Genomic DNA, 26997 nt, shown 5'->3' with positions numbered 1-26997 from the left:
CCAGGGGAAGGTGACTATTGCTGGTACGTTGGTTTTAATTTCAAAAAAAGGGAGATTTTGATGCTGACAGCTTGGACTGACAGCAGCATGGGGAAGGGTTAGAGTGAAAAGGAAGGGGCTCCCAGGCAACACCCCTCCCGCCAGGACGTCTGGTCCCAATCAGTCTCTCCGGGAGGACAGAGCTGTCAAAACACAATTGGGTAAAGACAGAGACAACCCACCAGACTGTAGGGCAGCACTGTGCCGTGGAATGCCTGTCTGGGTCTCAGGGACCAGGTGCCCCTGTGTGGCCAGGGCAGTCACGCTGGTTCCTGATCACCTGGGTATGCTGCTAGAAAATCAAAGACGGAATCATTTCATGGTGTTAGGAATCTGGAAAAATAAAAAATCATCTCAGCTAGAAAAGGAACGTCCGATTGGAGCCAGCCAGAGGATGAGAAGAGCGGGGAGGCGGTTTTGGTGCCATTGAGGCAGGTGGCCCAGTGACAGTGGTTGTGGGTGAGTGGTGGTGATGGCGGAGTCACCTGCTGTGGGTAGTGTCCCCTCAGTGCTGGACCACAGACTCCCATCCTGCAGTGGCCATGAGAGCCGTCCACTTCTTCCAAAATCCTCTACATGGATTTTCCTTAGTTTGTGCTTCCCTTTGGTTTGACATGTAAGGAGACAGGGGACATGGTTCTTTGCCACTTGTCCAAAACTGAGAACAGATGAAGGCAGGTGTCAGGCTTGGCCTGCAGTGGCTCTTGTGGCGGTGCTCGGGGTATGGGGCCAGGCAGGTTGGGCACCGCTGCTGGCCTCACTTCTATGGTAGAGGGGCAGGGACAGAAGGCTGGGAATGGTGGCTACAATGCTCCCACCCCACCTCTCTCCATCGATGGCAATATGACAAGGGATGGACAGGCCTGACTGGCAGATGACACAGGAAAAACAGCAAAATTCTAACTCGTTCCATCTCTGAAGGTGGAAAAGATCAGAAGGTTACTAAAATAATCAATTTCTCAATTGTGTCCGGGCGGCTGTATCCGAGCAGTGGAGGTGGAGGCTCGCCCGGGGCAGGCACAGTCAGCTGGGCTGAGCCAGGCTCAGGATGGCGGTGACCTTGTCCTCACAGGAGGCTGCACCGGAAGAAGCTGGTCCTCTTCTGCTGCTCCACTGTGATCTTGACCCCGTGGCTGCTTCCCTGTGGGCTGTTCCCTTCCTGAAGTCACAAGTGTGCCTTGTTACTTACTGTGGACTGTTAGCACCACTTGCTACCCACATACAGCTGTCATCCAGTCTGTCTGCCCACCACTGTCCAACTAACCACCCCGCATCCACCACTCCAGAGCCAATCACCCACTAGCTATCCATCTGTCCATCCTTGCCATCCAGCTATTTATTCCCTAGTAACCACTCAAGTACCCACCCATCAACCATTGATCCATCCATAAAAACTCTCGTCTCAATAACTAAGCAAATAAATAAATAGGGGCTGGAGAGATGGCTCAGTGGTTAAGAACACTGGCTGCTCTTTCAGAGGCCCTGGGTTCAATTCCAGCACCTACATTGAAGCTCATAATTGCCTGTGACTTCAGATCCAGGAGAGCTCATGCCCTCTTCTGGTCTCTGAGGTCACTAGACGTATACATCGTGTTCAGACATAGTGCATAGACATTCATGCAGGCAAAACACCAAACACATAGGAAATAAATAAAATCATAAAACAACAAAACAATTCAGCTTGGTGGTGCTTCTAATCCCAGTATCAGGGCGGGGAGACAGGAGGGTCCTGAAGCTCACCGTCTAGCTAGACCAACCTAACCATCTGGCTCAAGGTTCAGTGAGAGACGCTGTCTCAAAATGTAAGGTAGGAATTGAATGAAGAAGATACCTGACAACCTGACATTGACTTCTGGCTGACATTGACACATACATGCATATGTGCACACACGCACATGCACGCACGCAGCATACACACGGTAGGATGGTAGACCTGGGCAGTGATGTGCTGCCCTAGGCAACGATAGCTGTATCCTACAGAACCCCACATGGAGACCTAGGAAGGATCCAGACTCACCAATTTTTTGTCCATTTTTGCTTTGATATCCCTGGCGAGAGTGAAAAACGCCTGTGGGAAGAGCAGGCTGTCAGAGCCCTCTAGTGGTGGGATGTGATTGGCAGAGGTGAGGGAGGGTTCCAGCTAGCACTTCCTCCTGTCTCCAACTAGGCCCCCATCTGTCACCCTCTGTAGAGCACTATGGGGACAGAGGCCTGCTGTGTGCCCACCTCCTGTCAGTTGGCCCTCGACACAGAGGCTCACAGGAGATCATGAGATTTGCTCAAAGGTCCCAGTGGTTAACTGGTTCAGAAGGGTCTGGAGGACCTGTGTCTACACATGCCAATGCCCTCCCTCTTATTTATTTTAGAGACATTCTCTCCAGCCCAGGTTGGCTTCAAATTCCTGTTTCTCCTGCCTCCACCTCCTGAGTAAGAGGTGACAGGTGTCACCAAGCCTGGCTACTCCTCTCTTGAACATCTACACAAGTCAGTCTGCTTGCCCACTGGCCCGTAGAGAGAGCATGCAGGTGGGGTTTAGCATCTCCGGCAGTGTTGGCAACTTGGGAAGTGGTGCCAGGGGAGAAGGCATGGAGGTGTTGCCCTTAGGTGGTAGGCTTGGACAGGAAAAGAAGAATCTGATGGCAGGAAAAGGGAAGGGATGCAGCAAAGGCTGGGAAAGGGGGACCCATCCAGGTGGCTTATGGGAGAAGTGGGAGTGAAGGTGAACAAGGTCCACTGTCCTCTGGGTACCTTGTGGGGTGATATGGATGATTTTGTTTTCTTATACAGTCTTGCTGTGTAGCCAAGGCTGGCCCCGGTAATCCTCGTAGCTCAGCCTCCTGAGAGCTGGGACTACAGGTAGATCTACAGGTCTGTTTTTGAATATCATTAGGGTTATGTGAAGTTGAGGGCCAGGAGCCAAGCTGGCACTGCCTTGGAGACAGCATGAGGACCAGGGAGCAGCACTGAGACCTGGCTCCCTATTGGGGCTGTGAATTAGCAGTGTGGCTGAGACAAATGCAGCTGGGCCTAAGACCGGGCTGGCTGGAATGGAGCATCACTCTCCCTTCATCTGTTGAGAGCCAGTGACATGTGTCCAGAGTGCCCAGCAGAGGGCGCTGCAGAGGCCCCATCAGCAGCACTGGGCTGGGGCCGCTGAGCCAGAGGCCAGTCCCTCTGTATCCTCCAGGCTGAACCTCCCAAAGAAAGGCCCCTAAAGCCCCACAGCACTGATCCCACAAGCCCGTGTCTCCCAGAAGCCTGGGACTCACATTCTCCACATTGATGTTGGCCTTCGCACTGGTCTCCATGAACTTGATCCCATAGTCAAGTGCCAGCTGTAACAGGGGACACATTAACAGTGAACACCTAGTGTCCCTCAGGAATGAAGCTGGGGCAGGGCTGACACAAAGCTCAAGTGGTGATAGGTCTGGACAGGCTAAGGGTGTCACCTTCACTGTGTGATGGTGCTGCACCAAGCAGGGAGGGAAAAGCAGAGGAGGAAGGGAGAGGTGGCATGCCTCAGCTCTGATCCGTGCTGTGGCGCTGTGTGCCTGGCCTTGGTGGGTTCTGGTGACAGAACTGGAGCTCACTGCCAAGTTCTCGTTGTGAGGCATGAGCAGGCTCTCTCCTCCATCCCAAGCAAGCCAGGATGGCATGTCATCCTCTGCTCAAAAGACTAGAAGGGGCACGTGGGTCCCCTGGGGTGGGACTGGCTCTGGCACCCACCTTTTCTCCCCGCTCCTTGGATACTTGTCTCTTGTCATTCACATCACACTTATTCCCCAGTATCATCTTCTCCACATCTGCAGAGGCATGCTGAGGAGAACGGATGATCAGGGTTACAGCGGCCGTGTGGGGACTACTCAGGGGCTGATAGCCCACGCCCCACTGTTGAACCCTTAACTGCAAACAGCTTCCATGGGCCATGGTCACCAGGCTCCAGGGCCAGGGCTCCCAGAATGGATGCTGAGAGACCTTACCCAAGCCCTCCCGACTGTTCTGTGTTAGTTTGTGTGTGTGCACTTGCATGCACACACCATGGCACACAGAGGACTATGTGGAGTCAGCTGTCTCCTTCCGTGGGTTCTGGGACTTGAACTCAGGACGTCAGGCTTGGTGGCAAGTGCCTTTACCCACTGAGCAAACTGCCAGCTGAAGCCTCAATGCCTGCTGGGACCTTTTTATTCTCTCCTTTCTCTAGGTTCTGGAAACAAGGCTGTGCCTAGAACAGCAAAACTTCAAGCTAAGTTCTTGATGAGCACTAAGGCTCCCTCCTAGAAATGGTTCCCTTGTCAGTCCCTCCAGTGGCTCCCCTGCAGAAGGGACATCAGCTCTGCTGTCAGGGAACACTTCTCCACTCTCTGCCATACCTATCTACCAGAGGACTACTCAGGGTGTCCCAAGCCAAATTCAGGACTCCTCTTTTGACCAAGATGGCATCTATAGCCAGAGCAAGCCCAAAGCAACTGCTCATAAACAAAGGGCCTGCCTCTTAGCCAGGCCTGGATCTACAGGGACATGTGTTCCTCTGTGGCTTTAGAGACGGGTGACGTTCTTGACATCCTAGACCCAATGTCTCACCTACTTAGTCATCAGGGCCACAGGTGGAGCTGGCCAGCAAGGGTAAGGGGTGTGGCAGCTGGTCAGAGGACAAAGTTAGCTTTGGGAGGGGAGGCTGGGCTGGCTGCCTTCTTGTCTCTTCACAGTTTAGGGTCTCTTTCTATGACCAGCTGTTGACCTGAGTATGGACTTGGACAGGCTCACACTCTGTTGAGGCTGCAGCTCAAAATGTTTCTAACACACCATCCAAATTACAAGTGTCTGTTGCTCTAGAACCTTCTCTCTCTTTCTCTCTCTCTAAAGAGCCAAATGCTCATGTGACCCCAAACAGAGATGACCTTAAGATCAGCCAAACACTACTGTGTGGGGCCTGGGCCAAGGGCGAGTTTGGGCAGATGGCAGGCATTTTGGTCCCATTCCCCACTCCCTGCCTGTATGCCATGTGCCTGACTTTGAGGAGAAGAAGCAAAAAAGTGCCCTCACCTCTTCAATGTTCCGAATCCAATTCCGGATGTTGTCGAAGGATTTCTCATTGGTGATGTCGTAGACCAGCATGATACCCTGGGTGAGGAAAGAGAGACTTGGGCTTTGAAGGGCCCCATGAGGTAGGCAGTGTACCCATCAGGAGTAGGTATGGCCACTGCCAGAGATGACCACTGTCTCAGCCCAGCCTGTCAGCTTCCCCACCTCCATGGTGACTTTTCTGACTCCCAAGCTAGACCTTGACACACACCCTCTGTTACCAGCCTTGCTGGCCCCCTATGCCAGCAGATGTGGACCTGAACTCCCCAGTGGCATCCAGATTCAGCTGGTGCCTCTTTGGATACCTGACATCATACTTACTATGTGCCAGGCTTACTTACAGCAGGCAGGAACCTGAGGCTGGGGTATGCACTCAGGCCCTACCCTTGGCAGTCTAGTCAGATCCCTAATGGATGTGAGGGATGCCTGACAAGGTGCACAGGTCCCAAGAGATCCAGGAGGCAACCTCAGCCAGCCTGAGCATACTGCCTCATTGCTGCTGTAGAGAAACCGAGGCATAGGGAGATGAGATCTTTTTGATTAATACTGAAGTCCAGGACACCTGAGTGCTGGTTCACACCTAAAATCCTAACACTCAGGAGGCTGAGGCATGTATGGTAAGACCACCTGGCCCTCCAACCCCCTAAGCTGCAGAGGATGCTGAGACAGAGAGCAGCTGTCCTCTGATAGTCTGGTACCGTCCTGGTACCTACAATGGCCCATCTTCTACCCCACTATCACAAGGCCCACATAGGACCAAACACTCTGGGTTTTAAGGTCCATAGTTGGTTCCAGCCCAGGCCCTACTTGCTCCTCTCCTCAGGCATTGGCTACTGGGTACAGTCCTGTGTAGAACACAGAATCCCACTTCTTTCCCCCCCACCCCTTTGGGTTTTCTGTGGCAGGGTTTCTCTGTGGCTTTAGAGGCTGTCCTGGAACTAGCTCTTGTAGACCAGGCTGGTCTCGAATTCACAGAGATCCACCTGCCTCTGCCTCCCGAGTGCTGGGATTAAAGGCGTGAGCCACCACCACCTGGCGCAGAATCCCACTTCCAAGGCTACCCACATTTGCCAAGAAAGAGGAGGAATCAGCAGGATGTGTGATGGCCTGGGTTCCATTCCCAGCACTGAAATGATAATAAACACAAAGTAACATGAGCTGCTATTGCTTGTAATTCAGCACTCAGGAAACAGAACAGAGGCATACTACAAGTCTGAGGTACAGAGATGCTGCCAAGAGAAAAATTGGCCCAGGGATGGTGGTGCATGCCTTTCAAACCAATACTCAGGATCTAGGAGGGTCAAGTGGATCTCTGTGAGTTCAAAGCCAAGCTAGTCTACATAGTGAGTTCCAGACCAGCCAGGCTATACAGTGACACCCTGTCTAGAACAACAAAACAAGGAACTGGGCTGGGAGTGAGGCAGGCAGATCTTTGTAAGTTCAAGGCCAGCCTGGTCTACAGAGTGAGTGCCAGGATAGGATAGGCTCCAAAGCTACACAGAGAAACCTTGTCTCTTAAAACCAAAACCAACAAACAAACAAACAAACAAACAAACAAAAAAAACCAACACTGAAGGAGACTGTTCACACCTGTACTCAGGGCACAGCCATGATCCAAGGAGATACCAGATTAAGATCAAGGGTGCTCTGTGTGTGGGGGGGGGAGGGGGTGGGGGAAGACGGGATGGGTTCGGGACACACTCAGGGGGGCAGGGAGGGGCTCAGGGTGACTAACTCAGCCCCCAGTGCTCTCAAGGGGCAACAGGATTAATTTAAACAAGGGTGCTAGGGTTTCAGGCCATAGGATTGAGTTTCCAATGTTGGCTGCACTTCCTGGAAGCTCTAAATACTTAATTTAATGTCATCATTCATGCCTTTTGCTCCCAGGCTCCTCAGGTGTCCCCATGAGTTCTCAGGCATCAGGCCTGCACAGGGATGAGATACATACTGTCCTCACGCTGTGGACAGCTGCTGGGAGGAACTGGGGCCTATGGCTCTAAATGACAGGTTGAACTACAAAAGTCACAGGGTGATAGGGAGAATGGGACTCTGAGAAGGTGGTCATTTGTTTTCATAGCAGCCCGGGGGCATGTTCCACTTTCTCAGAGAAGAGACAAAGCTGCGAGTGTGACCCAGAGTTCTGATCAGGGCTGGGGTTGCTCCTCCTGCCCCCTTTGTCCCTCAATGCCCTGTTTTACATAGTCTCACACAAGCAGGACCAGGTCAGGGTGGGACTCCGTCCTTTCTCACTGCCTCTCATCTCCATGGGGGAAATACATGGGGGTGAGTTTGTTGACATGTCATTGTAGGGAGCCGTTCCTGCATCCTCCATTACAATGATGGTGCCTGCAGACACCAAAATGTAAATTACTTCACAGGCGCTGGGTAATTTCCATTCCTTTGATCTCTGCCTATCCCGTGGCTCATTTGGCCTGAGGAGCTGAAGCCATTCATAGGGTAACACGTCCCAGGCGGCTGCTTGCCAGCCTTTATTAAGGAATGGGATTCTTGGTTCAGGGTCTCCGCTCTGGTAAGCTTATGCTCTCCCCTCTCAAGATGCATTAAAGCTTTTCTGCAGAAGGATCCGAGTGTCCTGCGTGTATTTCTTGCCGGCGAGAACATACAGCGCGCGGGACATGTCATCTGGCTACAGGCCCAGGTGGAGAAGATGGGACAACGATAATCCCAATTAAATCCAGCCTTCAAGTTCTTGTGTCCCATGTGGCCTTTCTCAGTATGGAGAGGCCAGCCCAGGGTTTGTCCTCCCTTGAAGGATGGGCTTCCTGGTGCTCCTTCATCCTTCAACAAAAGATATTCTCACCATTTAAGCCTTGTGCTGGGTCTGAGGCCTGGGAGTGTGTGGTGTATGTGAAGATGTTGCAGGGATCTGGTCAGGGCACAATGACCTCTCTAAAGCCAGTTCGAGTCCTGAGTTGCCTGAGGAGTTGGAACACAGGCAACAAACACAAGCCTTGGCCAGGTGTGGTGGCATACACCTATGATATCCTAGCCTAGAACTGTGAGTTTCAGGATAGCCTGGGCTACACAGTGAATTCTAGGCTAGCTTGGGCTGCACAGAAAGTCTTGTCTAAAAAGCAAACCAAAAAGGAGGCTGAGGAGATAGCTCAAGTCCAAGTGCTTACCACATGAGCCTGAGTTTGATCCCTAAAACCCATGTCATGCTGCTTTGCACTGCAATCCCTGGGCTGGGGAGGCGGAGACAGGCTGATCCCTGGGGCTCCTTGCCAGCTAGCCTGGTTTATCCGGCAAGTTCCAAGCCAGAAGCACTCAAGGAATGATGCTGGAGGCTGACCTGATCTCTGACCTCCACACTCATGTACACACATGCATGTGCACCCACATGCGCGCGCGCATGCGCGCGTGCACACACACACACACACACACACACACACACACACACACGCGCGCACGCATGCACACACTCACACACACTCTTTTAGAACACATAAAACAAGCAGGGTGCAGTGTTATATACCTACCATCCCAGCACTTGGTAAGTTAAGGCAGGAGGACTTTGATCCCAGGCCAGCCCAGGCTACCTTTGGGACTATTTCAACAAGAAAAAACAAAACAAAAGCCAATCACACAGGCCTTCTTACTGCTACCTACTGACGCTTGTTTCCACTTCAAAAGCAACAAAAAACAGTAACAAAATCAGTACCATGGCACCCCTGTAGTAGGCTGTCGTGATCGTCCGAAACCGCTCCTGGCCTGCTGTGTCCCTAGAAAGAATGAAGAATATTAGTGGTATCTATGGCCTGCTGGATCTCTCCCTTGATTCCCTCCTGCTCAGGAAGCAGGACTGTTCCTATGACACAGAAGAGGACTGTGGAGTGACAGGCTAAGGCCTTCCAAGTCCCCTGACACAAATGTTCCATTGGATTGTGTCCCCTCTGCCCCTTCCATGTCTTAGCTTCCAAGTATTGTCCTGGGGTCCCTGCAGTTGATGCTGAGGCTGTCAGGAAGAGCAAGGTGAGTTCAGGGGCTGCAGTACATTCTGTCACCCCCTTCATGAAGGAGGTGCCCGAGTTGGTGAGACCATGCCTGGACCAGCACTGGGGACATGGGGTGTGTGATGTATGGGTTACAAATAGGTGCCTTACATAGTTACATGTCTGCCTGTTATCCTGGCACTGGGGAGGACTAGCAGGAGGGCTGTGAATTCCAGGCCAGCCTGGGGTACACAGTGAGACCCTGTTAGAGAATAAAAAAGGGACAGGGTGTGCCTGGTGGTACAGTGTTTGCCTAATACATACAAGGTCTGAGAGGAAAAGTGATCTGGTCAGGGACATGGCTTTTTGTCCCTGAGCTCAGGTTCTTCCTGAGGGCTCTGGCCATCTGTATTATACAAAAATGTCTAGTGCTGAGTCGAGTTCTACCTCTTGCCTTTAATGTTTTCTTTCTTTCTTTCTCCTTCCTTCCTTCCTTCCTCTCTCTCTTATTCTTATTATTGTTTTCCTTTAATGTTTTCTTATTTGTTTGTGAATGCCACGGACAAGTATAGAGTAACTTGCAGGAGTCGGTTCTCTCCTGCAGTGTGGGTCCTGGGGATTGAACTCTGGTCATCAGACTTGGCAGAAAGCACCTTTACCTGCTGAGCCATCTTGCTGGCCCCTTGGCTTTGACTCTTACATTATCATGGCACAGGGGATGGAAGTCAGTGCCCCGTGTGTGCTCTGTCACTGAGTCTGAAAGCTCTCATTTAATATTATTTTTAGTTCTGAGATGACTTGCTGGTGGTACCTGCAGGGGACATACATGGTGAAGAATGTCAATTACAGCCCAGGTCAGCTTTCCAGTGACTCTCCCCTTGCCTGGGAATGCTGAGGGGTGCGGTGGAATGGGAGGAGCGAGGGCAGGTGGCCTGGCTTACTGGGACTGTGTCACTTTGGACTTGGGCACAAAGGCTGCCCCATGGCCAACCAATTGGAAGTGAAGAGCTTCTATGGTTTGGCTTACCATGTGGCCATGACTGATGACCAAGCTCTGAGGACAGGCAAGGATTCTCCCTTATCCAGGTTCAAGGTCTGAAGTCAGACTGTGGGGTGCTGACTGGCTAGGGACAAGGGACCCAGGAAGCTCCCCGAGAGATATTGGCAAGCTGGGTGATGGCTATGCTGAGATTAAAGAGAACGGACCATGCCACGGGGGAGGGGCACCTGGGCTCTCTGTTCCCACCCAGGGGTGCCTGGCTGGTTTTGACACAGGTTCTCACTGTGCAGTACAAACTGGCCGAGAACTTGCTGTGACCCTCCTGTCCACCCCATAAGGGTTGGGATGACAGATGTATGCCACAAGTCCCACTGAAGCATGCTCTTTGGGTCTGTTTGCCCAAGGCTAGCTGGATGCAGCCTCCCAGGATGTTGGGCTACCCCAAGTCCACACCAGTGATGGGGACCTAGATGCTCACACTTCTCTGACTGACTTTGGTGGTGAAGCCATGCTCAGGGCTGAGGAGTGTGGATACTTATGGCCTCTGGGCCTGGCCTTAGCTTCACAGTTGTTTGTGAGTTTCAGGTCCACACACCAGGAAGTGAGGCCTGGGTTCTGTCCGCAGGGGAGAAAACAGGAAGTGGTATGAGGCCTTTAAATTTTGGGGTAAAGCCGTGGGCTCGGAAGGAAACTCCCAGCTGGGTGCGGTGGCATACATTTGTCATCCCAGGACCTGGGAACCCCAGGCTAAAGACTGAAGTTCCAGGCCAGCTTGGACTACATGGTGGGACTCTCTCACAACAAAAGAGAAAGAGGAAATTCAAAGTCCAGGTGTCTTGTGCTACCATCTCTGCCTACTCCCCAAGACCCTTAGGAGATCAGAGCCACCAGACTGAGCTAGTGATGGGAGCTGTGGCTTATGGCCTATCTTCTGAGCCCTGGGCCTTTAGGATTCTCTCCATTCCCATTTGATAGCTTCTGGAAGTATTTTTCCGGACTCTGCTGTTTCTGCTAGCTTCTGGCATGGAGGACTCCTTCCAGGTTCAACATAATCCTTGCGCACCCTGGGACACTGAACTCACTGGACAGGTAGCTCTTCCCCCACAGGTTATGTCCATTAACACAACCATTAGGCTCCAATGGCCAGCAGAGCATGGCTGCCTGGGCTGGGTATGAAACTCCGGAACCTTCTGAGGAAAAGAACCGTGTGCCAGGGCCTGGTACCAAGGAATTATGCTCAATTAGTAGTGTTTGCCTAGCATGCACGGGGCTCTGGGTTCGCCGCCATCAGTGCAAAAACCAGTAGCTGTGACATATACCAGTCATGTGACACACCAGTAATGTGACACGCACCAGTCATCTCAGCACTTGGAAAGAGAGGCAGGAGGATCAAGAATTCAGAGTCATCTTTGGAGCTCAATGTGTAGGTGGCGCACCCCTTTAATCCCAGCACTCAGGTGGCAGAGGCAAGCAGATCTCTGAGTTTGAGGCCAGCCCAATCTACATACATAGTGAGTTCTAGGACAGCCAGGGCTGAACAGAGAGACTCAGCCTCAAATACATACATACATACATACATACATACATACATACATACATACATACATACATACACACACACACACACACACAAGTAAAATACAGTATGTGTGGGAGGGGGCACCAACAGCTCTGCTCCAAGTTTGGAACAGCACTCACCATATCTGCAGTTTAATCCTCTTGCCATCAAGCTCTATGGTCCTAATTTTAAAGTCAATTCCTGAAAGGAAGAATAAAAGGTGTTATTAAGCACGTCCCAAGCTGCCAGCCTAGGCTGGTGACAGAGGCTGTGGCTTGTGGAGCAGCGGCTGAGTGCTGGGTCCTCAAGAGCTCAGGGTCATCTCTACCCCAACAAGACTGGAAGCTTCTGGCCTTCTGGCCTCCCCTGCTAGAATCAGAGCCTGAGACTGCAGGGGGCTAAGGAAACTGGAAGGAAGCTGATAGGTGATGGGAGGTGGGTAGGCCCATCTCACACTGGCCCTGCCTTCCTGCTGCCATGGTCCAGCCTCAGAGTGGGCATCCTAAAGCCTTCTACAGGCCAGATCCTGCACTACAAAGCATCGAGCAGCTGCTCTATCACCCCACAGTGCACTGCAAACGGGTCACAGCCTCTCTCCCTAGCCATTGCACAGGTTCACTTATTTATTTGTATTTTTGAGACAGGATCTCATGGAGTCCAGGTTGACACCAAATTCACTATATAGCCAACCTTGACCTCCTGATTTTCTGCCTCCCTCTTCCTAAGTGTTGGGATTATAGACATGTGTGTCACCACACCTGGTATATCCAGGCTTTCTTCTGTACAGATGGTCTACCAGCTATCTGTCAAAGCCCTGCCTCAATGTCACCTCCTAAGACCCCTTCCTGATGGTGCCAGCTCTCTACCTCTGTATTCCCCTCTGCTGAGAGTGACTTGGAAGTTCTTTGGTCCCACTGTTACTTCTCTGCCACCACCAGCCTACAAAAATACAAGCCTTGGGCTTCAGCTGTACCTCAGGGTAGAGCACTTGCATAGCATGCACAACAAGGCCTGGAGTTCCATCCAGAACCACAGGGTAGAGGGCAATGGTGGTGAATTGTGCCAGACACAACAACACCCAGGAGGTGGAGGCAGGAGGGTCAGGAATTCATGGTTAGCGTTGCCTACACAGAGAGTTTGAGGCCAGCCTATGCTACATCAGGTCTCAAGATTAATAAAAACCCCAAACAACCCTAACTGTAAGTATGTCCAAAGCGGGCCTTGGCCCCGAGCTTCCAGTGGGCTCAGAAACAAGCAGAGAGACCAGCAACAGACCGTCTCTACTGTGGGATGCTGCTCTGTCACTGAACTGAATGAAGGACTCACTGGTAGATACACCGTGGAGAAGACTCAAAAGCACAATGCGGAGTGAGAGAAGCCAGAGAGGAAGGAAGGCTACATATGGAGTGACCAGGCTGACAGAGCAGGCAAATCTGGAGACCAGGACTGTGCCCGAGGTTGCCAGGCCAGGGCGTGGGGAAGATAAAGGGCTGAGAGGCATGAGGTGCTGGTGTTTCTTTTTGGCACAAGGAGACATTCTGAAATTTACTATGGTGATGGATGTGCAACTCAAAGCATACCAAAAGGTGCTGAGCTGTATGCTTTAAGTGGGTAGATCAATGAGATGTCAGTTATGATGGTCCTTTTTATTTTTGTTTATTTAAGGGTTGGCAAAACAGCTCAGCAGATAAATGGACTTGCTGTCAATCCTCATGACTGGGTTTGATGTCTGGAACCCACATGTCATTGGCCCCCACTGGCTCATGAATTTGAGTGCCTGGTCACCAGAGAATGGATCTATTTGAATGGATTAAAAGGATTAGGAGGTGTGGCCTTGGAGGAGGTGTGTCTCTGGGAGTGGGCCCAGGCTATCTCTCTGCTGGCCTGTAGATCAGGATGTAGCTCTCAGCTACTGCTTCAGTGCCATGGGTGCTGCCATGCTTCCCACCATGATGATGACAGACTAAACCTCTGAAACTGTAGGCCAGCCCCAATTAAACGCTTTTCTTCATAAGACTGCCATGGCCATGGTGTCTCCTCACGGCAGTAGAACAATGACTATGATCCTGGCCCACCGTGTAGCTATGCCAGTCCTCTGGCAGCACCCTACACATCCTAAATGTTCTAAGGGCTTTCACACTTGCTCTTCTCTCTTCTGCAATGTTCTTTGCTTCTACAGTCATCTGGTGTCCCTCTCCTGCTCAAGTTGTTCAAATGGCTTTGTGGGGGCCTTCCAACACTAGACACAACCATAAGCACCTACCCCATGGCGGGCAAGACAGATGGCCTCTACCTACATCAAAGCCTGAAGATATTCAAATCCTTTTCATACTATGATACTTGGTTTACACAGGAACTCTAAATATATCCCATAGATTTTTTTTTTTAATATATAGTTTTGTGAGATGAGGATGCGCTTCAGGAGGCAGCTCTCTCCTTCTACCATGTGGGTCGCAGGAATTGAACTCAGGTTGTCAGACTTGGCTAAAAGGGCCTTCACCTGCTGAGCATCTCATTGGAAGACAGGACCTCACTGTTTTATGAACTTTCCTGGAGATAGGAACAGGCCTCTATTTAGGTCTAACAAGAGACCAAAGGAACAATCCCACCTAAGTGTAACTGGGTGAACCATGTGGTCTTGGTTACAGAAGCATGGGTAAGGGTGTCACTGAAAGCTGCAAGGCAGACCTCCAACTCCACAAGCAGAGTCCACTCTTACCTTACATACATGTACTCCAGCACTCATTGAGACTCTGTGCAGCGGAGACAGAACTACTGTGTACTGGAAGGAGGTGCAGATGGGAGCAGCAGACAGCAAAGGCAAAGGTCTGCGGGGCCTCCCCATCGCACCTTCAGTGAAAGTCAGCAGTCGAGCTATCAGGGTCTAAAACAGTAGCCAGCTGTGAATCCGAGACTAGCTAGGGCTGTACAGAGAGATCCTGTCTGAGGGGGGGGAGGGAAGAAGGGAGGGAGGGAGAGGTAGGGAGAGGGAGAGAGAGAGAGAGAGAGACAGAGAGAGAGAGACAGAGAGAGAGACAGAGAGAGAGAGAGAGAGAGACAGACAGACAGACAGAGACAGAGAGAGAGGAGGAGGAGGAGGAGGAGGAGGTGGCTCTTACACTTAGAAGACAATACCTCACAATGAACTTAGAGGACAATACCTCACAGTGATTCTCCTGCCTCAGCCTCCCTTGTGCTGGGATTACAAGCTCCACGCATGGGTCCTCTGTAGATTCCCTATCCTGTCTAGAGGAGACACAGACTACCCACTGTCCAGGCTGGCAAATGGCAGTGATCAAGACGCTTGCCAACAAGCTCAATGACTTGAATGCGATCCCTATATAATCCACATGGTGAAAGTACAGACTCAACCCCTAGAAACTGTCCTTTGACCTCCACACATTGGCCACAGCATACACATATCTATACACACACACCCCAACCAAATTAATAAATGTTATTTGAAAACTTTTTAAATTATGGGTGTGGGGCCAGGGTTGTGGTTCAGTAGGCAGAAACCTTTGTCTAGCCTGCACATAGACCGAAGTTCTACCAGAGGTGGCGGTACACACCTGTCATCCCAGCATTTGGAGGTGGAAGAAGGTGAGGAGTTCAAGGCCAGCCTTGGCTACAAATTAAGTTTGAGGCTACTTGGAAGGCTAAGGTAGGAGGAACGATTAAGCCCAAGACTCCTAGGGCAGCCTGGGCATCTCTCTCCCTCTCTCCCTGTCTCCTTCCCTCTCTTTCTCTCTCTCATACGCATACACAGACCAGACACAGACACAGACACAGACACAGACACACACACACACACACACACAGACACACACACACACAGCTAGTGAGATGACTCAGTGGGTAAAGACACTTGCAACATAGCCTGAGATGACCCAGGACCGAACATGATGGATGGAGAAAACTAACTCCCAGGCTGTCCTCTGACCTCCACATATGCACTATGACAGGAACACCCACAAATAAATAAATGTGGCCAAAATTTTAAAAATAACAGGCTGTGACTGCAGCTCACTTGGTAGACTGCTTACTTAGTATCCTGGGCTCTACTTCCAGCACCCAAAAAACTGGGTGTGCTGATGTATCCCAGCAATCCCAGAACTCTGAAGATGGAGGCAGGTAGGCTAGGAGTTTAATGTTATCCTCAGCTACATAGGGAGTTTAGGCCAGCCTGGGCTACGTGAGGCCCTATCTTAAATAACAGAAAGATGGTCAGATAACACAGCTACAGTGTCTGCTGAAGCAATGAATGGCCCCGAGAGAGTGGCCTGGTTCTGAGACTGGTTTGAGAACTGATTTCAGGGTGCTGCAGGGCCAGGTTCACACCACAAATAACTCATGTAGCTCTGGAGAACAGCCTACCACAGGGCCACAGCTTCCAGAAAACAAAAAGCCACTCAGTCCTGGTCCATCAATGAACACAGCGAGAACAGCTGGCTTCCAGTACAGATGCACCTTCCTGCACAATTTTAGGGCTAAGCAGCCAAGGCAGACTCTCCCAGAGACATTTCCCAGTGTGTCACACATGCCCAGTGACACACAAAAGTCCAGAGTCACTGTATAACTCACTTTGGTCTGGAGCTCCCCTAGCTTCTATTAACATATGAATTGAATTAGGAACTGTAAACTTTATGAGGCTCCAGAATTATGAGGCCGTAACTTAAAGGTCAAGGAGATTAACTTTCCCAGAAGACAGAGGTCTGTGGGAATGTGATGCTGATTTGGGGAGGGAGAGATCCTGGTTCAAGTGCTACCTTTACCTCACTGTAAAGGAGGGCTGTCTCCCAGGGACCCCGAAGGACTAAGTTGGTTTTCTGATCAAGAGTTTCAAACCATCCAGATGGATATGATCAGTGGTCAGATATGTGGTTAACCTGGGCTCCATATCCAGTACTTCAAAAAGAAAAACTGGAGAAACACACGTGAGATGTAAAACAAGAGCCTACAAGAAACCTCATCAGGTAAAGGTGCTTGCCACTAAGCCTGATGATGTGAGTTCAATTCCTGGGGCCCACTTGGTGAAAGGAAAAAAACTAACTCCCACAAGTTGTCTCCTGACTTTGGCATATATGCACACACACAAAATAAATGTAACAAAACCAGTGGAGCAGGATGGCTCATATCTGTAATTCCAGCATTTGGGAAACAGGGGCAGGCAGATTTCCAAGAGTTCCAGGACAGCATGGTTTACACAGTGAATTCTAGGCCAGCCTGTTTCAAACAAACAAACAAACAAACAAACAAACAAACAAACAAACAAGGGCTAGGGACATGTTTGATCCCTCGAACCCATATAAAAATACCTGGGCATGGTGGTATCAACTTACAATCCCAGCACTGGTGACACAGAGAAAGAAGGGTCCTAGGGCTAGCTCCAGGTTCAGTGAGCTCCAGGTTCAGTGAGAGACTCAGCAAAGATGGCTTGGTGGGTAAAGGTACTTGCCCATAAGCCTGGCAGCCTGAGATCAGTCCCAATGATCCACATGGTGGAAGGAAAGAACAGACTCCCACAGATTGTCCTCTGACCCCCACATGTGCACCAGCATGCACCTACCTTCCGAATAAAATAATTAAAAAAAAAGAAAAAAGAAAAAGCAGCAGCAAGGAGAGTGACTGATCTGGTTGTTGACAACCAGTTCACTCTGGTGTCAACCTCTAGCCTCCAGCCCTCATATATATGCATGAGTATGCAAGAGCACACACACACACACACACACACACACACACAATAAAGCAAGCAAGCAAACAAACAGAAAACCACCCTGAACTAATACGTTGGTGACTAGGAAGTGTCTGAGGCCGGGAAACTGAGGTCTGTGTTGAGAGCAAGCCAGAGCCTGTGGGCAGCTATTGTCATTTCCTGCTTGGTCCTCACCTAAGGGTGACTCCAAAGCTGGATGTTTTGGGGGGGGGAGGGGAGAAGCTTCAGATGCACCTGTGTCCAGGGGTGTCTAAACCCTCCGCTTCCCCCAGATGGACCTCTTCACTCGTTGTATAGAGCTAACCCTCAACCACCCCGGGCACCAGCCAAGACAGACAGTGCCACATCTGCTCTAAACCAAATCACATAAGAAAGGTCAGAGCCTGTTCAAGGATGAACAGCACCTGGAGTCCAGGTATAATTTTCTGTACTTGACACCTGACTGTTTTAGAGTGCCCACCAGGAAGGAGAGTTCCGATGACATTAGCACACAATGGTCCGGTCAGGGAGACAATACAGCTTAGTTGACATTACACAGAAATCATTCCCTATGTTTTCCTTTTCTTTCTGAGCCAGGACTCATGTAGCTCAACCTGGCCTTGAACAGTCTATGTAACCAAGGATGACCCGAACTCCTGATCCACCTGCCTCCACCTACCTAGTGCTGTCATTACAGCTATTTACCAGCACACCTGGTTTCAGGATGCTGGGGATGGACCCCAGGACTGCACCAACTGAACAACAGCTTGGCCTGGGATAAACCAGGCCTAGGCACCATTCTCTTGTTCCAGGGCCATACAGCATGCAGACCACCCTGTTTGACAGGAGTTACTTCCAGGTCCAAGGTCTGTGCCATTTTTGACATCAGGACTTTGTCAATCACAAGCCAATTCTGTTCAACTGCACCGTGAGGCAGCCCTGGGGGAAAGCTGTTCAGGAAGTGACAGGTGGTGTCCTGTCAAGGCTGCACGTGGCCGTGGCCGATCTTAGTTTCTCACAGGAACTTTTTTCTCACATCTCCACCAGGGTGACAGGTACTAGCACCACTCCTCAGGCAGAGGGCAGCAGGACTTTGGGTTGGAGTCCTGACTTAAAGGTTAATTGATGGTGCTGGCCCTGTGAGGGTATAAGGCGGCACCTCTCTGGGACAGCTAGGCCTCGAATTTGGGAGTCAGATACACATGGGTTCAAATCTCAACCCTGACACCTGTAGACTGACCTTCAGTGCGTGCCACACCCTCCCTCAGTTTCAAATTCCTCCTTCAGCGACACAACACCCAACCCGAGAGCACTACAGTATTTGATAGTGCACAGGCCGAACCTGGCACATAGGGAATGATGCACGAGGTCAGGTGTCACTTCCATGCCTCAGTTTCCACTTCTGTAAGACGGGGATCTCTCCCAAAATTACCGTCTCGAGGGCTGCTGTGAGGACAGAGAGTTGACAGGCTCCAGGACCCCAGCCCAGGGCAGCCTCTCCCTCAGACAGCAGCCTGAGTGTTCCCGTCTGCACCTCGTTCGCGGCGTCCCCTCGAGGAGACGGAGGCCGCTGCGGTCCTCCGTCAGGGCCCACGACCCTCCCGGATCCTCGGCCCGGGTGGATACCGAGCCGATCCCTCAGCCCAGCCCCACAGGGGCGCGCCCAGCCCCGGTCCCCGGCCGCCCCGAGGCGCCGCTACCTATGGTGGAGATGAACGTGGAGTTGAAGGCGTCCTCGGAGAAGCGGAACAGGACACAGGTCTTCCCCACCCCCGAGTCCCCGATCAGCAGCAGCTTGAACAGGTAATCGTAGGTCTTCGCCATATTACACTCTCTCCCCGACGGGAAGTCCGGCCGGCGCCTCGCCACTGGCCGCTAGACCCGTCCATCATCTCAGATCCCGCCCCCTATTGGACCTCGGCCCGCCGCGCGTCACCGAGGCCGACGCCCGCCCTCCGGAGCCCCGCCCGTCGCAGGGAGCTCAGGGCAAAGAGACGAATCCGGCGCAGAGCCGGAAGCAGCCGCACCGCGCCGCTCATTGGCTGGCCCTTGGGGTAGCGAGATTTGTGATTGGCTAGAGATGGAGAGTCGGAGTGGGGGGGCTTCAAATGAACGGCGGTGGGCGTGGCTATGCCCTGGCCCCACCTTCTCATTCCCCGCCCCTGACGGGAGGGACCCCAACAATTCCGCGCGCTAGGGGCGGCGAGGGACGGACGGGCTTGGTGAAAATGCGCATGCGTGCTGGAAGACGGTTGGCTCCAGCAGAGGGCGCACGCGCGCGGAGGACGCCTCAGCTTTCCCGCCTTCGCAGCCCGCGCAGTCGCATTTAGGCACTGCGGCGAAGCGCGGGAAGTGCATGAGTCACTGCGCTCACTCCCTTGTGGAGGTTTTTCGGCCGAGGCCTCCGGGCTCGCCCCAGTGAGCCCGCCACGCGAGGCCCTGAGGCGTGCCATCCCAGAGGCCGTAGCGGGGGCAGGCGCTGGTAGGACAGTGGCAGATCAGTGTAATGGCAGTGTTTGTTCTGTGCCCGCCGGAAATGCAGGCTCCTTCACCCCACACCAGCGGCTGAGTATGCTGACGCTATAGGTGAGGTGACTTTCCCAGGCTTTACAGTGGCACTTCCTTCCCTTCTGGGTTTTTGTTTTTGTTTTTTTCGAGAAAGTGTTTCTCTGTGTAGCTTTGGAGGCTGTCCTGAAACTTGCTCTGTAGACCAGGCTGGCCTCGAACTCACAGAGATGCGCCTGCCTCTGCCTTCTGAGTGCTGGGTGTAGGGAAAAAGGGCCAGCCAGAGAAACACACTTTGGCCCTGCAATAAGTGCCAAAGAAACACACTTTGGCCCTGGAATCAGAGTCAGTGAAAGAAATATACCTTGGTTCTAAAACTAGAGCCAAAAGCTAAAAGAACTTGTGAAAGAAACACACTTTGTCCCTAGAATCAGAGCCCGTGAAAGAAATACACCCTGGTCCTAAAACAAGAGCCAAAAGGCTAAAAAGACCAGTGAAAGAAACACTTTGGCCCTGAAACCAGAGCCAAATCTGACCACAAGCCTGTGCAGAAAACTAAGCAATCCCTGAGCAGGAGATCTAGCCAATCTGAGTTCAGGGATTGAAATCTGACCAATCCCCACCTCCCTTAGGAAATCTCCACCCCCCCCCCAAGAATTCCTATATAAACCCTGTATCTGTTCAGCTTGGGGCTGTTGGGGCTGTTTGGGCTGTCCCGCTGTCCTCTGCCACCCTGGATTCTTCCTGGATTCTTCCCTCTAAATAAACCCCTTGGGCTGGGTGGTGGTGGTGTTTCGAGGCCAGTCTACAAAGCAAGTTCCAGGACGGCCTCCAAAGCCACAGAGAAACCCTGTCTCCAAAAACAAAAAGCAAAAACAAAAACAAAAACAAAAATAAGCCCCTTGGACGAGCTTTGGGTGAAGACCTTTTGTTGCAGAGCAGAGACAATCCTGGACAGAGCAGAGTGAGCTGCACTGTAACACTTGTGTCAGGATCCCTTTCAATCTGAGCTGTGTAACACTCAGTATTTTGTGACTCCTGAGAGCCAGAATACCTGTCCCATCAGATCCTCGGGAAATACACTGGGATTAAGGCCTCTGCCCAGCTGTTTGTCATATGTGCTTTAAAAAGTTTGTTGATATGGAACCTGGGGTAACAGGAGAGCAGTGACAAAAGAAAAGTGCCACATTAACAAGATGAGGAGCTGCCTATGTGGCCAAGCCAGTAAAGGCACTTGTTGCCAAGCTTGAGGGTCTTAGTTTGACTCCTGGTACACACTTAGTGGAAAGAAGAACCAACTCGTGTAAGTTGACTTCTGACCTCTACATATAGGTCCTGTGCCACCCTTCCTCTTCTCCCCAAAATATAAAATCTGTGGATAGCAGCATTAAGTTTAACACTAGGGGCCAACAAAATGCCCCAGTGGGTAAAGATGCTTACTGCCAAGCCTGATGTGACACAAGTTTGATCCCTAAGAAGACACATGGTGGAAGAAGAGAAGAAGCTCCTACAAGTTGTTCTCTTGCCTCCACAGGTAGACACATGCTAAGTAAATAAATGCAATTAAAATAATATATATATATATATATATATATATATATATATATATATATAGGAGATGGCTCAGTGGGTGAAACATTGGCTAAAGACCAGCTTAGGTCAAACCTATCTCCCAATGTGTCTCTCCTCACCTTCCTAAGTGATTGTGTATGCAGGCTCCAGGCTAGTACACACCAAGTTATCTTATGTTGCCTCCTGAGAGGAGCAACATTAATTAAATGAACCCCTTCCAACTTCCCCTACATCATGCTAGCTCAGAATCAGAGACAGCCTGATTGCAAGCTCTTTCTGTAGACTACTCAACCATGTTGTGGCTTGGAACCACTCCCTATAAAACCTGCAAGTAAAGCCACCCTACTATGCCACATTGACCTGAATTCTGAGTTCCTACCTCAGAACTCCTTCCCTGCTGCTTGTATGTCTATGTGTTAATAACTCTTCTAATAAATGTCTTTGCTGAGGGGCCAGGTGATGGTGGTGCATGCCTTTAATCCCAGCACTCGGGAGGTATAGGTAGGCAGATCTCCGTGAGTTTGAGACCAGCCTGATTTACAAGAGCTAGTTCCAGGACAGACTCCTAAGCCACAGAGAAACCCTGTCTTGAAAAAACAAACAAACAAAAAAGAAAAAGAAAAAAAGAAAAAGATCTTTGCTGAGATAATCTGTCTCAGTATCCCCCCTGGAAGTCCAAATCAGAAACCTTTCACTGTGTAAGGTGAGGACTGTGTTTGAATCCCCAGAACCCACATAAAAAGTTGAGTGTGGTCTCACTCAACTATAATTTTTTTTAAGATTTATTTATTATGTAAACAGTGTTCTGCTTGCATGCATGCCTGCACACCAGAAGATGGCACCAGATCTCATTATAGATGGCTATGAGCCACCATGTGGTTGCTCACAATTGAACTCAGGACCTCTGGAAGAGCAGTCAGTGCTCTTAACCTCTGAGTCATCTCTCCAGCCCTCCACTATAATTCTAATGCTCCTAAGGTCAAATGGAAGACAGGTAGGAGAATCTCCAGAAGCTCAAAGGTAAACCTGGCAACAGCACAAATGAACAAAAAAGCAGTGTTTTAAACAAACAAAAAACCCAGTCTCAAACAAGGAGGAAGGCAAGCATGGACAATTGAGGTTGTCCTTTGACCTTCATGGGCACATGTACCTCAACAGAATGCCATACAAAAAGCCAGCCGGCAGAGGACTGGAAGTTCTTTTCTACCTGAACTATCTACAACAAATGGCATGTACAGAAAATGGCCACCATACACATATATGGGAGAGGCTCATCATGAGTCTTGTAACCCCGTGCTTTTGAGGAGAGACCTGTTTCCTGCTCACAAGCCCATTCTCATTCTCAAAAGCACTATTTCTTACTAAACTGTCTATTTTTATGTCCCTGGTACAATCCTTTGTCCTGGTATATAAGAGTAGGAAACCTGAGCATGTGCCTCTGGGATGCACCTATAAAACAAGGAGGACTTGTGTGTGCCGAGCAAGTACTTTGATCCTAACCCTCATTCCCAAGCTAGAAATTGGTTTCTGAGCTCAGACTATCACAGAGTAATGGCAAGAATTTGATCTATGGTTTCCTGTTCCTCCAAGGTAGTCTACTTTTAGGTTACTCTGGAGCATTGGGAAGGCAGAGATTCACCTAAGGACATGTAAGAAGCTGGTCTCTGTCTGCCTCTTCTTCCTTCTCGTTCTGCTTATTGTATTTGTCCACCCCAGCTTGGGAAGTTTCCATCTGAACTGATGAACTGATGCCCACTTTCTAGGCCTCAGCTTCTGTGGTAGTTGCTTCTCTTGACTACCTCTGCAAATTTCTTTTTCTTGGTGCTCTCTTCATGCTAGCTGCCTCTCCTGTCTTCTCTATATCCCCTTCACTAAGCACTGCAGATATCTGTAATTCCTGTTTGTATTTCACTATCGGTGTTCGGCAAGGTTCTTTCCATCTGACTATCATTTTCTGGATGGTGTTTCCTGAAGCTTTTAATATCTCCATGGTGATAATTCGAAATTCCTCATCCAGGGGCCGGTGATATAGATTTGTGAGTAATGGTGCTTGCTACCAATTGTGACAACTTGAGTTAGATTCTTAAGATCTATGTGGTGGGGGTTCAAGGTGGCCAGTGTGAAAGGGAAAACAGGGTGCAATGTCTGTAAGCTGTGGAGATGAAGCCTTGATGTTCTGGATCTAGGGTGTCAGGCTGAAGCTGAACCAGGAGGATTTAAAGCAGAAGATGCTTGAGGATGTGAGCTCCATTCAGAATTTTCTCATCTATGTGGCTCTGCTGTGAGTCATACCACATATCTTAACCATTATGAAGATTGGGAGTCCTATGTGGTGCATGACATGAAGAATCTAGTGACAGTTTCTCCTGTCTGTAGATGACTTGGCCTAGAAAGGTATAAGAATGATTCAAAGAGGACAGGCGGTGGTAGTGGCACACACCTTTAATCCCAGCACTCGGGATGCAAAGGCAGGCAGATCTCTGTGAGTTGTAGACCAGCCTGGTCTACAAGAGCTAGTTCCAGGACAGCCTCCAAAGCCGCAGAGAAAACCTGTCTTGAACCCGCACCCACCAAAAAAGAATGATTGAATGGACATAAAAATTCTGTTAAGAACAAGTTGGGCTGTGGGAACTGACATTTATAGCTGAAATATAGAACCATTTGGGAAGTGCAAAAAGATGTGGTAATAGTCTTAGGCCTATGGTGTCTACTTCTATGAGTGTTGATGGAATTGTAAGTGATATCAAACTATAAGGGGATTATGTCTGAAATGATACTGTCTTGGCAGTCATTTTTGTTTACATCTGTACTGTTCAGAATGATTGGTGAAGAGTTTGATGGAAGTCTGAATATACTCACAATGACATTTGAGCACAGGACTATCAGTCCATATTTTCAATAAAATACTGATGAAATAAAAAATATCCAAGTGATGGAAGAAGAGACTCAATTTCTGCAAGCTGTCTTCTGACCTGTATAAGCATGCTATGGCATGCACCATGCACCCAGACCCATACACACACACAAAATAAATAAATTACTCATCCATTGCCCATGTTTAATTGCTTTCTAGTCATTATCCAGACTAGCTTGTCCTAAATTACCTTGTGGGTGAAACTGAGGTAATTTTTGAAACTTTTAAAAATCTCTCTTATATCCTGATTCTCTGTGTATATCAGTCTCAGTGTGTATAGGTGTGTGGTGTGTGTGTGTGTGTGTGTGTGTGTGTGTGTGTGTGTGTGTGTGTGTGTGTATGCATGAACCAGAAGTTTATTTGGTCAGGCGTCTTCCCCAGTCACTCTCCATCATATTGTTGGAGACAGGATCTTACTAAACCTGAAACTTGTCAGTGTGGCTAAATTTCCTGTCCAGAGAGCCTCCGATCTCCATCTCCCCCATGTTGGGCTTAGAGGTGAATACCACCACGCCTGCTTTTTTCACATGAGTGCTAAAGATTGAACTCAGGTTCTTATGCTTACATTACTCACTGAGTCATCCCGCTAGCCACATTCTGGTTCTTAAAAGAGGTTCAAATCCATTTCCATTATCATAGTTACATTATCATGCTCCTCCCTGTCCATGGTATAATCCACTCTGGTGTGCTCATTCTTTTTATTTATTTATTTATTTGAGAAATACTCTTATTTACATATCAATCTTCCCATTCTCTCCCCATCCCATCCTCCCATGCTCCCCACCCACTCCCCCTAACCCACCCAGGTATGCTCATTCTTTTTTGCTTTTTTCGAGACAGGGGTTTTCTGTGGCTTTGGGGGCTGTTCTGGCACTCGCTCTGGAGACCAGGCTGGTCTCTAACTCAGAGATCCACCTGCCTCTGCCTCCTGTGTGCTGGGGTTAAAGGCTTGTGACACCAATGCCCGGCTTGTTAATTTAGTCTTCTAGAGTCTATCAAAACTTGACAAATCTAACTATAGTGTAAGTCATTACCAGAGATACTGGGAAAAATTTTCAATTACAGTCACACCTAAGATTATCATCACTGGCTCCAATTCTCCTATTGTGATGGAAAGGAAAGCTGAACACTTAAATGCTGAGGCACAAATGTGAATAAAACTATTCTGAGTTCAGTTAGACTCTAACCCTGTGGGATGAGGAAGGAGCAAAGACGTGCATGAAATAAGAACTTTGATTTTATGGTAGTATGGCACTCAGAGGACAGGATTATGCTATTTAAAGACATCTGTACCATCTAAACTAATGGTGTCCACACTGCATAGGGAAGCTCTTAATTATATTTGGTTAAGGAAATGGTTTGTATTTTGCACAAATGTTTTGAAAGCTATCATTTCTGTCTTGAGACAGGGTCTCAAATATCCCTGCCTGTCCTGGAACTCACAGAGATCTGTCTGCCTCTATATCCTGAGTGCTGGGCCTAAAGGTGTGCACCACCTCGCCTGACTTTTAGAATCAGGTCCTTACTCTAGTTAGCCTGCAGCACTACACCCAACAAAAACTCCATTTTCTTCACTGCCTTAACCCCCTTGAAGGTAAGGTTTTGAAGCCAAACACTAAAGTAATTGCAGTAGTGAAACTGTAGTGGTTGACAGGCTCTTATTCCATGTCCCCTACCACTCAGCCAAACAAGAAGATCACTTCTCCTTCAGAGCAACTGCTATCCCAGATATCCCCCTTTAAAAACATTTATCTCATGTGTGTATACAGGTGCATACATACTATGGTTTATAAGTTGGGGTCAGAGGTCAACTTTTTTTTTTTTTTTAAGAGTTTCTCCATGTAGCTCTGGTTGTCCTGGAACTCATTCTATAGACCAGGCTCCTGCAGTGGACAACTTTTATTTCTACTTTGTGTATGTGTGTATGCCTGGTTATCTGTTATGTGTATCTCGTAAGTACAAGTGCCCTCTTGAGGCCAGAAGTGGTTGTTGGATACCCTGAAACTGGAGTTACAGATAGTTGTGAGCTGCCCATTGTGGGTGCTGGGAACCGAACCCAAGTCTCTTCAAGAGTAGCAAGTGTTCTTCATGCTCAGCCACCTCTCCTGCCCTGAAAGGATGTTTTTTGGGAGTTGGTCCTCACCTCCCATGGTGGCACAAGGATCTAATTCAGGTGGTCATCTTGCACAGAAAGCACTTTTACCCTGAGCCATCCTGCCAGCCTCTATCCTGGGTCAGTAGCATTTTCCCACCTTGCCTTCCTGCCTGTAAAACCAGCCAGTCACAGTATTTCTGAGATTAAATGCTAAGCAACTTCCCTAATACTGCTGTTTATTTCCATTTCTGATCAAACTAGCAAGTGGATCCAGTCTTCTCTATTTTCTGCTTGACTTTGTATGTACCACAGGAAGCCTGGTCCCAACAGGCCTTACATTTTCCTAAATAGGACAACAGAAACCTTTCTTTCACCATCTACTAACATCATTCCCACTCTTTTCAACCCAGCTTAGGCAGGACTAGGAATCACAAAGGACAGGGCATCTGTAGTGACAGAAGCCACATGCTTTTTGCTGGCTGTTTTTCTGGTTCTGTGGCTGCTTCTCAGCCCCAAATAAACACAGAGACACTGTATTATTAAGCTGTTGGCTAAAGGTTAGGGCTTCTTATTAGCTAGCTCTG

The 26997-nt window shown here is 49.6% G+C and overlaps 1 protein-coding gene across 1 annotated transcript; it reads right to left on the bottom strand.

Moving 5' to 3' along the window:
• Positions 1-15: 15 nt before the first annotated feature.
• Positions 16-19187, bottom strand: Rab8a (RAB8A, member RAS oncogene family). The gene is made up of 8 exons (XM_027394906.2): positions 19028-19187; positions 11773-11833; positions 8804-8864; positions 5083-5160; positions 3766-3855; positions 3309-3374; positions 2057-2107; positions 16-1198 (listed from the first exon to the last, which is right to left on the bottom strand). The coding sequence occupies exons 1-8, from the start codon at positions 19149-19151 to the stop codon at positions 1106-1108; spliced, it is 624 nt and encodes a 207-aa protein (XP_027250707.1). The 5' UTR covers positions 19152-19187; the 3' UTR covers positions 16-1105.
• Positions 19188-26997: the final 7810 nt, after the last annotated feature.

The sequence above is a fragment of the Cricetulus griseus genome, assembly GCF_003668045.3.
Source record: "Cricetulus griseus strain 17A/GY chromosome 1 unlocalized genomic scaffold, alternate assembly CriGri-PICRH-1.0 chr1_0, whole genome shotgun sequence".
Taxonomy (NCBI): Eukaryota; Metazoa; Chordata; class Mammalia; order Rodentia; family Cricetidae; genus Cricetulus; species Cricetulus griseus.
This window is presented reverse-complemented; position numbering and strand designations above follow the sequence as displayed.